Source organism: Filicampus tigris, chromosome 4 (assembly GCF_054856515.1).
Source record: "Filicampus tigris isolate MCC_2025a chromosome 4, RoL_Ftig_1.0, whole genome shotgun sequence".
Taxonomy (NCBI): domain Eukaryota; kingdom Metazoa; phylum Chordata; class Actinopteri; order Syngnathiformes; family Syngnathidae; genus Filicampus; species Filicampus tigris.
Genome location: NC_141220.1, coordinates 30,109,789 through 30,125,733, shown reverse-complemented (window position 1 = coordinate 30,125,733; position 15,945 = coordinate 30,109,789). Strand labels below are relative to the sequence as shown.

At 49.8% G+C, this 15,945-nt stretch overlaps 1 protein-coding gene across 4 annotated transcripts in view; it reads left to right on the top strand.

Annotated features, from left to right (window-relative positions):
• Window positions 1–1,011: 1,011 nt before the first annotated feature.
• fkbp16 (FKBP prolyl isomerase 16) overlaps window positions 1,012–15,945 on the top strand; it is a 25,168-nt gene continuing 10,234 nt past the window's right edge. For 3 of the 4 annotated variants that reach the window (XM_086029271.1, XM_086029269.1, XM_086029268.1), the window contains exons 1-4: window positions 1,012–1,771; window positions 3,977–4,146; window positions 7,865–7,953; window positions 14,725–14,942. In XM_086029271.1, coding sequence (XP_085885397.1) covers window positions 1,351–1,771; window positions 3,977–4,146; window positions 7,865–7,953; window positions 14,725–14,942 — 898 coding nt within the window. In that variant the 5' untranslated portion in view covers window positions 1,012–1,350. The other variant, XM_086029270.1, reaches the window with a different exon arrangement.

The following is a 15,945-nucleotide window of genomic DNA, read 5'->3' as shown; positions in this document are numbered from 1 at the left end:
TGTCACTTCCTCCTCGGCCAGCGGACAATCGCTTCCGCATTCCAGCAATTGGATTGAAGGCGCTACTCACGTGACCGCACGACAAACACGGAAGTAACCACCGGAAAACAGGGATCTTAATACGAAGAGAAGAGGAACAGAAACTACAAATACGAAGAGAATGTACAAGCAGAACACAATACAGAAAGTACAACTGGGCTACACTTCGATCTAACGAAATCGAACGTGCCGATTTGAACGTTTTTAGCATGGTTTTATCCAGAAAATTCGGTTCAAAATCGCTTAGTCGAGCAGCCCTATATATGAATAACAATGGCCAAAAACCTGGAGGCAATATCTGGTGGCGCGAGGCCAAAGGTGGCAATTTTTGGGTGGCAGTTTTCGTACCGAAGCCGTGACGACAACTTGATGGGATCTCGTTGGGCAAGTCGAGCAAATGTTGTGGCCGCCGCGTGCTGGCTCGCAGGCTCGCCTCGTGACTCAAAAGATGGGATGGCGTTTCCCTGCATTGGCTGCCTAATTCTTGTTTGTATGACTCGAGTTCCCGATGGAGGTCACGCAGCGACAGGTGAATCATTGCGAGTTCACGTGGTCAAAAGCTGAGATGAAGCGGCCGAGTGCGCATTTGATGCGACTGTGGCCACAAAGTCTCTTCAAGTTGCACCTTTCCAGCAACTTTGCCTGCCTTGTTTTGGCGGCCTCATTTGCGGAGCCTTTGCAAACACGACGTCGCCTTCAAGTCGCAGACCTTCTCGAACAATTTGAACCCGTGGTGATCAAGTGTGCGTCCAGCCATCACAAGCGCATTCAGTCTCTCATCTGTCATGGCTTCATCTGCGCTTCCATTTCAAAAAATCATGTTCGAGATCTCCAAAGGCAAAGTGGTTTCCCTTTGCTGGCATCTTATTGGTCAAGGGCATTCGTGGAAAGGGAATCATTGGGCACAACGCTGAAGTCATAAGGAGCTTACAGAGGTTCTGGCAGATTAGGTTTTACTTTACTAATCCCGCAGATTAGCACCCGTGCTAGCTCGCCGCCCGAGAGCGTTTTGTCGTGCTGCGCCGATCCTTTGCATTGGTCATTTTTGGTCTTGTCTCTGCCGCGTACGCGGGGGCCGTAGTGCCGTAGCGCCAGCCGGGGCCTTTCTGCCGGGTCGTCGGACGTGCATTTTGGGGTGCGGTGCCATCTGGATTCCGCCAAACATTGATTGGGTTTTTGTGACAACTACACGACGGAATTCCTGCAGCGCTTTTAGCCAGCTGTCGGCGTTGACGGACCAGGAACAGACTACGCAGATCACCGAATTGTGGCGACTAGGGCGGATGGTGGCCACTGCTCTCTGAAGGGGAAATGGAGCCCCACTTGTGTTGTGACGAGCACAAGGAGGACCCTGAGGCGAGAGAAGCGAGGGATCGCGGGGGGATTCTGGCCCCCGGCGGCCTCGAGCAGGGAAGGGAGGAGCAGCTGCGTACGAGCGAGAAGGACGGAGCCGAGAGCCCCGGAGGAGACGTGAATCGGGAGGACTCGGAGAGCGCAAAGTCCTCTGGTGCCCGAGGAGGAGGAGGAGCACAGATGCCTTGCCTGGGGCGGGGGGGACTCAAGAAGACAAACAGCTGGAAGACGGTGCGATTCCAAGAACCGTCTTTAGACCAGGACCTAGTGGAGAGGCACAGCTGGGCACAGAGTCTCTTCCCGGAATATGCCCTGGACGAGTGGACCGGCGTCTCCTTCCAGAAGCTGCTCCTGAAAGAAGACTGGCAGCACATCACAGGTTGGACGTCCAACTGCAACTTTTGCCACGACTCGCTGCTCCCCATCAAAGAGCTGAAGGGCAGACGGGTGTTGCGATGTAGACGGACATGTCGGCCTCTCTGCCTTTCTGTGACTCTGCCAGTCTCTCTGACCTCTGGCACAAGCTGCTCATGGCAACGGCACTCGAAGCTTCGGTCCATCCATCCATCCATCCAAAACTTTCCACCTTTCTGTGACCCTTCCGGTCTCTCTGTTGCAACCATCTGATGGCACTCTGTGATCCCCCCCGAGCGTTGAGCCACGACTCCATCCTCAAAAGCTTCCTGGTTAATTTCCAGTCACGATTGATGCAGCCCTCTTCACCAAGCTCTTCGTGTTTTGAGAGCACGGACCGCGCCCGCCGCTTGATCGTCGGGAGCTCGCCTTTGCCAGGCACCGCGTCTCAGGGGGAAGCGGCCAACGAGCTTATTTCGAGTGTCAGCGGCAGCTTTCTCAGGGAGACTGGAAGAGTTACAGAAAGGCAGAGAAGTGGACGTCCTTGCAAATGTATCGCTCGATTCCAGAGCCTGGCATTTCACTCTAAATTTGCTGTCCGTTTATCGCCTTCCGCCTATAGCCGGGGTCTGATTATAGCTGCCTAGGATTCTAAAAGGGCTTCCGTTAGCCTTTTGACGACAAACTACTGCTCATTTTTGATCCATCTTATCCCCCCCCCGCAAACAAAAACATGTCTTATTCAAACAGATAGTGCACTACTAAGCGGTTATTTTGTGTATCGACATCGTTCTGCCCAAAGAGCTTTCCACATGCTTGCACGTGCCCAAAAAAACTAAAAGAAAAAACAAGGGATCGGCCGGATTGTCATCTGTAACACCATCTGGCACCCCCGACGACATATGAAGGTGGGAGGCTTGATCGTTCCACCATTAAACTTGGACGTCCGCACAAGTTGACCCATCGGTCATATTTATCCCTCCGAAGTTTGTGGCTTCGGGAAACGAATCAAGAATGCACTCTTCGTATGTGGACGGTCGTAGTGTCTGGAGTCGTTCCTGCAAGTTCCATAGCATAAAATACACAAATCAAGCAGCAAACTTATCTGCATCAAATGAAACAATAATCATCAATATCAGGATAAAACGATTACACAGAGGGGCGAAAATTCACCTCCGCTTATGCTTAATCCGTCTTTTTTTTAAAAAAAATTCCCGTTATCGTTGATCGCCGTCAAAATGGGCGTCCATCATTGGTGGATAGACGGACCGGTCCGTCGGCTAGGTGCAATGACCAGCTCTGCTCGATTCGTGGATTAAACACGTGGTGTGAATGTTCCTGTTAAGAGCCATGTTAGAGCACAGTAAATTGGGAAAATAAAAAAATAAAAAGTACTGACGGCATTGAGCAGTTGGACATTTAGAGAGGGTCAAATGAAGTCTGCTTGTCGGTTCCTCCTGCAACAATTTCCTCCGAAAGCTGAATACCTCAAACTTTGTGGGAGGTTGTGTATAAAAGCTCTGAGTTAACGACGTGCCCAATATCTGAATTTGTCGCACACCTTAGTTTTAAAGATGAAGTCAATCCCCCCAAATTCTTTGCAATAATATTTCTATGCGCCGCCACTACTCTAATCACGGCATTCAGAGGGATATCGCCTTTGTGAAATCTGAGTCAGGACGTAAAAGCCACTCGTTCTCGTCCATCTCCGGGGGTGGCCATTTTGTTACTTCTGTCGACGGAAAATGACATCACAGTTGCTCAGGTAACGACCAATCACGGCTCAGCCTCAGAAAACAGGTAAGCGGTGATCACCCGAGTCCCGAGCAACCGTGATGTCATTTTCAGTCGACAGCAAGTGGCAAAAGGGCCGCCCCCAGAGATGGCTCAAAACGGGTGGATGAACTGCTATTCCAAAAACGCAATATTTCTCAGGATGCCTCGTTTCAACTAGCGGGCCCGCGTAGAACGTATCGTCTCGGTGGAGGTGAAAAACACTTATCTCCAATTTCGGAAACTTATTTTCATTTTGGCTTTAATGCAATGTCTGTAACGCGGAAAGACACGATTCATGTAAACCTAGGAACATGAAAAGAAACGGAGACAAGTGTTTTTCACACGACAGCGGCGATATTCTCGGAAAAAATCAGTTTGTTAATTTGGTGTCGGACAAGCGGCGCCCTGGGTGACGCTGGTCTGAAGATGACCGTCCGTCCTCTCCCGCACGTAGACGACCGCCTGCTGAGCAAGAAGGTGCTGGAGCCGGCCGCCCCCGGCGCCCCGCGGCCCATCTGGGGCCAGCAGGTGACGGTGAAGATGCAGGCCGTCTTGGAGGACCGCAGCGTGGTGGAGAAGGACTGCAAGCTGCTCTTCGTTATCGGCGAAGCGGACGTCAGCCAGGTAAGGATCTCTTGGACTTTTCATTCACTCGCTTCAATGGCCACACAAAGTCAGCCGTCTGCGCACTTACATTCAGCTAGCTTTTTGGCAATTCGCTTTCTGCATGCGTTTCAACCGATTCACCGCATGGCCTTCATATGAGCAACGAAGCCACGATTGTTTTGTAGTCCAACGACTTCCTCCGGTTGAATGGCCGCTCAAGAGTGAGTGTGCTGGAAGAACAACGTTATCTTTTTGGCTCAGTTGCTTGGCAAACAAATACAACGTCTTCCGATTTGAATCCTTTTCCGACGCACGTTGAACCGAAACGTATCATTGGACATCACAAGACAAGACTTGAAGAGCGTAAGGTAGTACGTTTCCTGAGTTATCTTTCAGTTTCATCCTTTTGGGAAGCGTAGGAGTCAAGAGGTGCCTTGGCTATGACGTTGAACTGCATCCGGGGAGGGTGCCGGTGGGGAGGCCGCGTGCGAACCTACGTGCCAGGTCCCAACTCGGGTCGAACAAAACGCACACCTTATTACCTACTTATTGTGACCGGCGGGCGCTCAAGGTCATATGACGGAGCGGCCGCCTGTGTTTTAGGCGCGCGGACAACAAACGCGCTGCTCGGTGAGTCGCTCTCGGATGATCAAAGGCTTGGCCCACCGCCGCAATTGTGGTTGGAGCGAGGAAGGGCGTCCGACCAGGAAATCCCAGCAGCAATTTGAAATGAGCATAGCCAAGTCGACGATCTTTGCGCGCCGGCTCGTATCGTGGGAAACGCAAAAGAGCCAGAAAAAGAAGAGGAAGAGGAAGAGGAAGAGGAAGGAGAGTAGCCAAGCGGGCAGCACGTCCGCACTCAGGTTCCGATCTCCGCTTGGGCTCGCCTTGGAGGACTCAGTCAGGTCTGCTCCCACATTCCACAAGCATGCCTGTTAGGTTCATTTGGTCATCAAAGTCAAGCCGAGGCAAGAGCCCCGTTTACTGTCTGGAGCGCGGTTCCCGCAGGAGGTCACTCGACGCGCCTCACGGAACACACGTCGTCAATGCGGTTTTTAAAAAAACGCGCTTTTCTCATCAGAGATGCGAGTAACCATTTTTGGCACTCGTTCCCAATCTGCCCTCGTTTTTTTCAGGTTTTCTTCTTCATCATCATCATCATCATCATCATAACTGAATAGGTAATGGAGTCATATTTACGAATAAAGGTTAGGTTCAGCAACAGCTGGAATTTTTTTTCAGAAGCGTCATAGCCATGAATTTGACCTCGTGGTCAAATTTGTACTGCGCAAACTTCAAAAAAAGTCACATTTAAAAACCAAAAATGAAAATATCCCAAAAACCTGATGTGCTAGAAAAAAAAAGGGACGGCATTCAAAATCAGCATCAAAAAGACATTTGGGGACGGCCATCTGTGATGAAAATCAGCTCATTAAAAGTCCTACAGTTGAAAGCCTTGACAAACCAAACAAGTCCAGACATTCAAAAACAAAGTAAAGAAATAAAAAGTGGCGCTTACTAAAAGAGCATAAGAGTGCGAGAAAATGATTATGGAAGTGGTGCTGCTGCATTCTTGTCTGGTTGTCCAAAAAAGTACTAGATCAATTTGATGCTTTATCATTATGATGATGATTATGATGATGATAGTGAGAAGCAGTCTTTGAGTCAGCAAATCCTGTCCCTGTTTCCAGTCAGCGTCGTAACGTGATTGTTGTGACCGGAAAAGTCTCCTTCCTTGAAAGAAACGAGGCCGGCCTTTCATTTCAAGTATGAACATTATGTTGTAGTGTCTCCCCGCAGACAACAAGCTCATCGATAGCACTTGCAATGACCCGTGGTGAGCTTATCAGAATCACTCAATCATACGATACAATACAATACAATTTTATTCATTTTAACGCATTTCACAACAGCTGCGAGTGCTGGCAGTGAACGCAACTCACTTCCCGACAAGCGGCAGTTTGGCAAAAACAAACAAAAAAAAAAAAGATGCTTCAAGCTCTTTAGTGCCACTCCCGGTTGAAGTTTACTGTCAAACTAAACATCAAACCAAGGAAAATTGCATGTTGCCTACTGAAGACAACCATATAGTAGAAAGAAGCCTAAAAAGAAGCCTTTCACCGAGTAGGCTGAGATTAAATTCTGCCGCCCCGCGAGCACGTCACACCCATGAGGGCCGATTAGTGGGCCGGACCAAAATCCACTTCCGGTCATGCTTAGTCCAGCCATTTTTTTGAAAATTTCCCCACTGTGGGATCAAGAAAGGCATTCTTATCTTCTACCACATACTTGGCAACCCAATAGACAGCGAGCTTGTAGCGTGTAGCATCTATGTGACAGTGTTTGAAGTCTCTAAGCAACAGAAACACATTTCAACACAAATGGTGAAGCAACACATATATGCTTTAATAGTACTCAATACTTTGTCCTGAAGAATGGCCAATATTAGCCCACCTTGCCACGGCAGGGCGTGATGGCCAGTTGGGATTTTTTGTTTGCTCCGATCTTTTTATAGACCCGTGCACATATCGTCGCTGTCCTGTGAAAAACACTTATCCCCAATTTTGGAAACTTTTTGAATTTTCACTTTAATGCTATGTCTGTAACGCGGAAACATGATTCATGTAAAAATAAGACAATGAAAACAAAAATGGAGATAAGTGTTTTTCGCCCGACAGTGACGATATGCGACTTGTAATGTGAACGGAACGTGTCCGTGATGTGACACGCATGCGCACAAAGAACGAGGTCGGGCGACGCGCACCAAATAAACGACGTCACCAGTTGTTCATGGATGTAAATCTCATCTTATCATCCTCTCATATCGACAGAGGAGCGCGCGCGGTGGCAGGAGGTCCAAGTATTTTGGGGATATGAGGGGACGCTCCTCAGTCTCCTCATTTCTTGGAGACGTCTACTAAAGGTGACGTTGCGTCATTGCCGCGCATGATCAAGAAACCGGCTGAATCATGACTGTCACCGCAAACGTCAACTTCATGTTTCAAGTGGGATTCAATTCAAATCAAAGTCAACACTGTAAATCAAAACAACTTTAGAGATTCCCGGACAATGTCGGTAGTCTCCCGAGCGCTCCGCCCCGCCCCCGCCCCCGCCCCCGCCCGCGTGCAGGGAATATGGGCCTTTTGATGAAGCGTCCATAAAAAATATAAAGGCAAAATAAAAAAAATCAGATATGGTCCGAAAAATCGGAATTGAGCTGCAGCTTGATTCGGTTACCCGTGTGTCTGTATTACACTGCCCCCGGGTGGCCACGCACGAGAGCAAGCGGCAAAATGTCCTTTTCATTGAAGCAAAAACGATGAAATTCTTGACATTCTGTTTAACGTGATGACTGGGTGTGTTTATAAAATGCGATCATCGAGTTTTGTTGTTGTTTTTTTTGGTTGGCTGGAACGGATTCACGGCAGTCCCATTCATGTCAATGAGAATCGATGCTTTGGGATGCGAGCGTCACAAGCGTGGCCTCGGAACAAATTCAACTCTTATCTCGAGGAGTCACTGAGTTGCCTGTACTGTACTTTGGCCAGCTCAGGTGATTCCATGAAAACATTTGCGAGTTACTGTGGGGCATTTGCTGTCTGGCACCACATTAATAGACTGTGTGTGCGCGCGTGTGTGTGTGTGTGTGTGTGTGTGTGTGCGTACGTGCGTGTGTGCCTGCGTGCGTGCGTGTGTGCCTGCGTGCGTGCGTGCGTGTGCGCGCGTGCGTGTGCAGGCGCTGGAGGAGTGCGTCCTGTCCATGCAGATGGGCGAGATCACGTTACTGCTGGCTGATTCCCAGTACGCGTACGGGCCGGCGGGCAGGTAAGCTTGCCGACGGTAAACGCGGAGGAGTCAGGAGGCCGCACTTGGCCGCGGCTCTTTTTATTCACCCACAGAGATAGCGGGGCGAGGCCGAACGTGGCCCGGTTCTACCTGCGGCCGCGGGGGGGCCGGGGAGCGGCCCGTCTTTCCCGGGCAGCGGGCTTAATGGAGCATAAAGAGGAGCAGATGGCCTGGGCCTATTCCCATCGAGAGGCGGCCCGTGTTTTTCTGGGCTCCCAGCCTACGGGAGGACGCCGCTCCCATTACCAGCGACGATGCCTCGGCTGCCTTCATAACTGTAACACAGGCTGAGCTTGCTGTGACGCCCATGAAAACGTTGATTGGAAATGCTATGTTTGCTTGAGATAACCTTTCAAGATAAGGCCGGAGACAGTCAAAACCTGCAGAGCTGGAATGGGATCTGAACTTGTCAGTGAGAAAGGTCAAGTGAAGCGGCTGCTTTTTGAAATATACTTTTTTAAACCCCTCCCACTCACCCTAACCCTGCTCGAAAGCGCATGTCAACGGACTAAAACACACTTACAGTATCCAAACACCCTCTTAAAGCGGAAGTCGGCCCAAACCTTTTTTCCGAGAATATGCTTTATGCAAGCCAGCAGGCCCACGAGTTGAAAGACGGCATTCCGATGAATATAGCCTTTGTGGAATAGGAGTTACGCAGCAAAATCCACCCCATTTTAGCCATCTGCATTTTGTCACTTGCGTCGACTGAAAATGACATCGCAACCGCTCAGGGCTCAGGTGACGACCCATCACGGCGGAGCTGTTTTCTGAAGCCGAGCCGCGATCGGCCGTTACCCGAGCCCTGAGCGGTGATGTCGATTTCAGTCGACGCAAGTGACAAAACGGCCGCCCACTGAGATGGCTAAAAACGGGTGGATTAACTCTCATTCCACAAACGCAATATTCGTCCGAATGGCGTGTTTCAACTAGTGGGCCCGCTGGGAACATATTCTCGAAAGAAATGTGTTTTCCCCCATGAAGTCTTTCTTGGCAACTGCTGTGAAGAATTGGCAGACCGTCGTATCGTAAATAATAATAAAGCCGTCCAAATGAGAGGACAAGCGTGCTTGCTTCCGGTTCATTTGGCACTCCCAGTTGGAATGAAAAACCAAAGAGAATTCGACATTGCCTATGTAAACATCAAAATGTGGAAAGTTGTGACAAAATGCAGTTGAGAGAATAAGTCATAGAGAAAATGAAGGAGAATCCAGTTGTAAATAATGACAACAATCCATTGAACCCATTAAGGCTGGGAGTGCATGACCGTCTTTCTACCCATAAAGCCTGGAGAGCATATACGTCATTTTCTTTCTTTTTTTTTTTTTTTCTTATCCAATTTTGGTTCTCTTAACCAATGAAGCCAAGGTCTTTTCAAGCCAATTTCACAGTCCGGCTTTTTGAATAATTGCAGAGAGCTACTTTTGATTTCTTTCCTTTGCTTTGAAATATCTCTAAATCCTTTGCTTGCGAACGTGTGTTCTTTGAGTACGTAACTTGAATGAGCTACTTTGCTTTGGGCATGTCTTGAGTTGTTGTGTTTGTGAAAGCTTTTGGGCGCTGCGCTTTTGGTCGCTCCAAGCACGTTGTGTTGGAACCGTGCTCCGGGCCGGACACGGCACGAGGCGGCCTCGCCTAAAAGTCACGTGGTGGCGGTCGCAAAGGTGCCGGGCGAGATTGCCCCCTTGGGCCGCGAGCCGGATTTGCAACGCGCCGTCGTTGGCCGCTTCGTGTCCTGATCATCTTTCGGCGACGTCGCAGCCTCTTCTGCCGACCTAGTTTGCTATCGAGCAAGCTCTCTGGCTACCGGCTCAGCGTATCTCCCGCAGCCCTTGGTAGACAATGAACTCAAGTAGTGTTCTGCGCCATTGCTGTACCAGTCATGTAAGCGGCGTGAATCGATGGCGCCTGTGATCCTCGCTGAATCGTCGACTTCTCCGGATCTCGCCTGTCTGTAGCTATTGACAACAGCTAAGCGTGAAATAAATAAGCCCAGCAAATCCCCGACTGTTCCTTTCAAAGCAGATTTGACAGCCTCGGCGGCGTAAAACGGCGTCGAGACAATGGCAGAAAATCTCCGCAGTCTCGCGACATGTCGTTCGCATAGATCCAAGTCGTGTCGGCGGGCTCGCTGCCAACGCCGCCGCTCCGAGCTTTTTGACGCGCTTCTTTACCGGGGCGTCGCATCGAAACAGATCACGGCGCAGCGGCGCGCTCGTCGTGCCGGCGCGTGGGAAGCGTGCGTGCGTGCGAGGTCGTCGGGACTTCCGGGGAAGAGAAAAACAAAAGGCCAACACAAGGATAATGGAAACGTCCGAATCGTTACGATCGATCACGAGAAACGGGCCGGTCGTCAATGAGACACTGTGACGCGTGCGCCCTTGAAAGACGCGCTGTGATGACAACGCACCCTCAGCTGACCTTCCCACAAACGAGGCCCCCGGTCCTCGTGGTCGCTTGATCACAAAAAGAGCCGCAGCCATACGTGAGTCCGGACCGACTCGGGCCAAAGCGGCTGCTGCGCTTACGGCGGCGAGGAGGCGGCGCGGGCCAAATGACAGACGGCTCTTTTCCAAAGCTGAAAGGCCGTTTGCTATGCCCGAAAGAAAAAGTACGGCAACATCCTCCGGCCTATTGCGGTGATTTCAATTTTGGAGCTTGTGAACCATCCAAGGGCGGCCTGAGTCACGGCGCCTCGCCTCGCCTCGCCTCGCCTCGCCTCGCCTCGCCTCACCGACGACTCGGTTGCTCGCGACTGGGAATTTCCTTGTGTCTGGCTCATTTGATGGCAGCCCGCGCACTGCGACAACTGTTGCTGGCCTTTTGAAACGCGCTTCGACGCAGGATGGGCAGGCACGGCCAATGTACTCGGGACAGGGTCGGTCAAACAAAACATGAACTTTGAGGAGTTTTGTATTCAGAAACACTTCTTGACACATGCACTGCAGAACATTTCGTCGCTGTCAGGCGAAAAACACTCATCTCCATTTTTTAATCTTGACATGAATGGTGTTTCCGCGTTACAGCCATCGCATTGATGCGAGACCATGAGAGGAAAAAAGGGACATTTAACTTTGAAAAAGAAAGTCTTTTGACTTTGTGCTTTTGACTCTGGTCGTTTTGTGGCTGACCTGAGCGAAAATGGAGCGGCAGCAGTGGCGCGGGGTGCGTCATGTGTCTTGTCCCATTCCGGTGTCCGCCTGCGTCGGGAATGTGCGAGGTGAGCAGGTGCCGCCCGCAGAACGGGAAAGCGCGTCAAGCGCTGACGGCGGAGTGTGACTCATCTTGCTGAGACGTCACCACTTTGTCATTGGTCGTCCGGGGCACGCGCGCGCAAATCATTGACGTTCCACGCAAGCGCCACTGAAAACCTCTTGAAGCCATCATGTCTTCAGTGCTCAGGCTTAGCGTGATCTTTTGAAATGTTGTCAACCTTTGACTGGGTCAAGAAGTCAATATGTCAAATAGCCCTTCACGAGGGGATTTATTGTGAATTTGTGGGTAAAGCTGCGACATCTTGGACGGTGAACACTAGTCGTCCAGAATGTGGTGACTTTTTGCATGTGCCAATGTGTGAAGGAATGACTGGCACTTTTTGGCTGAATGCTTCAGTCCTTTTTGCGTGACGTGACGTCGACGCGATGCGCTGGCCTCGGTCGTTTGGCCGCACGCTCAATTTGCTAGACCTTCCTAATCGGCCGCCGGTGCCATTTTCCCGCTGGCCGCGCTGCCCGATAGCGATGCCGTCGGCAGCTTCAAAGGCGAATGAATTTGATCCGTATCTTTTTGTGACATTTATTTGCCGACCATACATGACATCATTTGCCACGGTGAAGAGAAAAGCACCAGCGCACAACGTTGCAAACACTTCCGTGATATTTAATCCCCCACCCGCAGGGGCATACGCAGTAACACGGTGCGTCTTCTTTCCTAGGATGGCAACAGGGTGCATTAGTGAGTAGAACGTGTGCCTCATCAAATGTCGGGCTTTCGATCTCAGCTGTGTGGCATTTGCACCCCCCGCGCCCCCCTCCCACATTCAAGCAACATGCACGTCAGGTTTGTGGAGGACTGCAAACGGTCCTTTGAGGGGAATGCTTGCTTGTGAGGAGCAAAACAGCCCTTTTTGGGAACCCTCCCCAAAGAAAAAAAAAAAAAGAAAAAAAAATATATATATACATACACATACACACACACACACACACACACACGCACACACACACACACACACACACACACACACGACGGGTTGCAAAAGTATTCATACCCATGAGCAATACTCTATTTCTGGGCACAGAGGAAAGGAAGTGTGTTTCACCTATTTGCGTGAAAAAAAATAGCACAAACACAAGAATCCATCACTGTTTTTGTTCATAAGCACTCTTTACTTTAGATGGATTGCAAAAGTCTGTATTTCATTGTTGCAAAGTATTCACAGCATTGCATCAAGTTTGTTATTTCGAGTCCAAAAAGAATGCACATCATAAACTATTGCATCACAGTAGCATTTAGTCACCCGTGACTCGTACAGGCTTGATTACTCCCTCTAAATTGTGCCCGATGGTCACCTATCTGACTTTTCACCAAACAGCAGTCAGGAAGTCCAAGTAGCTGTCAGGAGACCCAGAACGAAAATTGTAGAGAGGCAGAGACATGATCAAAGCTATGCAGCCATCGCACGTGCCCAAAAAGTACTGTTGCATCCCTGGTCCAAAAGTGGAAGTGCCACGGAGCACTGCGAAGCTCAGAAGAACACGCCGTCCCTCCAAGATCACAGCAAAAGGCGAGAGGAAAGAAACCGCTCCGGGAAGCGAGAGCAAAGCCCTCCGTAACTCTTCAAGACCTGAACAAGTCTTGCCGGGACTAATGTACCCAAGTCCGCGATACCCCGCACTTTACGCAAGGAAGGTCTCTATGGCCGCGTTGCAAAGAAGAAGCCATACCCGATGAAAGCGCAAAGCCAACACAGCTGACGATCCGGCTCATACCGTCCCTATCGGGAAACACGGAGGTGGGAGCATAATGCTATGGGGCGGTTTCTCCTCCTCCGGTCCTGGTCAGCTTGTCCGTCCGTGTAGAAGGGACTATGGATATTGTGAAATACTTTTGACGTCCTGGGGAAGAACCTCTTCAAGTCTGCAAAAAGCCTGAACCGAACCTTGGGAGGAGGTTCACCTTTCAGCAGGATAATGATCCCAAATATGCAGCTCAGGAAGAAGAAAGTGAAGGACATATATGTGTGTGTGTGTGTGTGTGTGTGTGTGTGTGTGTGTATATATATATATATATATGTGTATATATATGTGTATATATATGTGTATATATATGTATATATAAATGTATATATATATATATATGTATGTATATATATGTATATGTATATATATGTATATGTATATATATATGTATGTATATATATGTATATATATGTATATATATGTATATATATATATGTATATGTATATCCAGGTCGACATCCAGGTTGTAACCATGGAAACCGACACCCCTGGCCTTTGGAGTGGCGAGACTGACATCAGAGGTAAGCGCTGATTTCCTCTGAGGGACTTTGTCCCTTTCACTGAGAGCGGCGAGGGCTCCGCATGGCTGAGTCAGACGACGATCATCCATCTTTGCGAGGACGTCTGCTCAGCCGCACTTGTTGAATCCAGCGTGCGCAAACAGCACTTAGCATAAACACAAGAGGGAAAGAAAGGCACTTGCTTTGGTTTGCACACGACTTCCAGGCAGGTGTGCTTACATTCATAAAAGGACGCGGCAGCATCAGGCAGTGATTTGGAAACGGAGCGTTGTTTCGTTTGTAGTCAAGCTTTTTCATTGCTGGCGGAATCACTGTCACTTGTGACAAACTTCAACCAAGAACATTCCTTGAAAAAAAAGTATTTCCAGGATATGACAGTTTCAATCAAATGTTAACATTTTGTGATTGTGCAGGTGTGAAGTCATTGCAGTGGATCAATTCGTGCTTGTGGCTTTGGGTGTGCATCCTGCAGCGGACGCAACCACAAATTGGCTTCCAAAAAATGGCCTCAAAATAACTCCAACCTCACCGTGACTGCCTCACACAGGTTCACCTCGGCTGGCTCCGCAGTGGCTCTGGCGCAGTGGTTCGATTTTGCTCAAGCTGGAGCGAAAACGGGGCGAGGCAGATATGGGGATCACTTGGCGCTAATGGCTAACGTAGCGGCCGGTGTGGATGTAGCATAAGGCAGAAAACAACAACAGCTCAACAATGAGCTTGCCGTCGGGTTTGCTCTTACGGGTTCGGCAGGGTGTGTTATTGTCACTTAATGTACAGTGTTAGGTAACAGACAGCCTTCACAGTGTTGTGTAACGTGTGAAGATAAGAGCAGAGAAAAGCAGGCACGGTAACGCGAGCATCCGCGCTACAAGTTGTGCTGCTTTTCACCTGGCTAATCAGTCCAAAAAACGGATCCAGAAAAGTTGACTTGCACCTCTGAACCAGTGTTCAGTAGCTTTTTGCTATCAAATAATGGCAGATGAAGAAGGGGCGCGTCGACTTTTTACAGCCTCTGCTCGGTGGCGATATTTCACGAGTGATGTTGTTGTTTGACGACAAAAACAACATTATGTCGGACATGAAAGTGGGAAATTATGGAACGGGCCTCCGGGAACTGAACCCATTATGAGCGGTCAAGTAGCAGTTACCGCTGCACTTGGACACGGGGCCTTCTGTTACGATACGGATTTGGATGTTTGTGTCGTTTCCAGAGAGCCCGACATCCCCGCCCGGGCTCCGCTGCTCTACCAGCTGCAGCTGCTGGACGTCAGAGACAAACCAGATCCGCTGACTTTGCTGCTGTCCGATCGCATCCGCGTTGGCAACCAGAAGCGGGAGAGAGGGAACTTCCACTTCCAGAGGGAGGAGTACGGCATGGCCGCACGGGCCTACTGCATGGCTCTGGACGCGCTCGCCACCTGCGGCAGGGGTACGACCGTTTGGCCCACACAATACGCACCTCATCTGTCCGCACGTACGCCAAGTCGTCATTTCACACACACTTTCGATGGTGTGTGATCATGGAAATTGTTGGAACGGCACAGTTTGCGGCGTTTGTAGCGTTCGTTGAGGCAAAGCTCTTTTTCTATCTGACAAAGCCTGACACAGCTTTAGCTGAAGCTCGCGTCACTACGCTACATTTGGAACGAGCCAAAGACATCCAACATCCGATGTGGTGCGTTTAAGCCTTCGATACTGCTTCCATGTCCATCTGCACGCATTTCATTTTCACAAGAAAGCTGAAATCTGGTCCAAGTGTCTGACATCTTAAATCACGTCATCTTTTTGATCTGGTCCCCTTCTCCCCGCCCACTGAATAAAACATCCGTCAGTCATCGCCAAAGAGCAGGAACGTCAACTAAAAAGTGTGCATTTTTGTCAAAATTCTATTTCCTGAGCCAGATTTAACAGGGGAATTATCTCGACGCGTTTAGTGCGGTAATCCACATTACTTCATAGAGTTGGACCGTATTCGGGGACGGACGGACGGACGGACAGCAGTGTTGGCCTTGCCGTTGTTGCAGATGCTTAGCCGCATGGGGCACAGAAAAAAAAAAAGCAGCGGCGCGGCAAGCGCTGCGACCTGCGCCAATGCGGCGGGAACACACACAGCTCTTGGGAATCTTTTCCAAGACGTGGACTCTTTGACTGCTTCCCCCGTGACCCTCCAAAGACCAACAGGTGCATGTCCTTGTGGAAACGTGCAAATGTGGTGGAGACGCAGACAGTTCTCGCGACTTGAAATTGTAGGCATGCACACTTTCAGCTTGGAGATTGAGACCATTGGCGCAATTTTCCGGCTTCGCCGCACACCGGGAAAGCTGACGTCCGATTGAGTAGACGTCGGTCACATCTTGCACGTACGCAACATTTGTAGCACCTGTACTAACGAAGGACTTTTGGGCCACGTTAGGAAAGTCAGCAAATTTAAG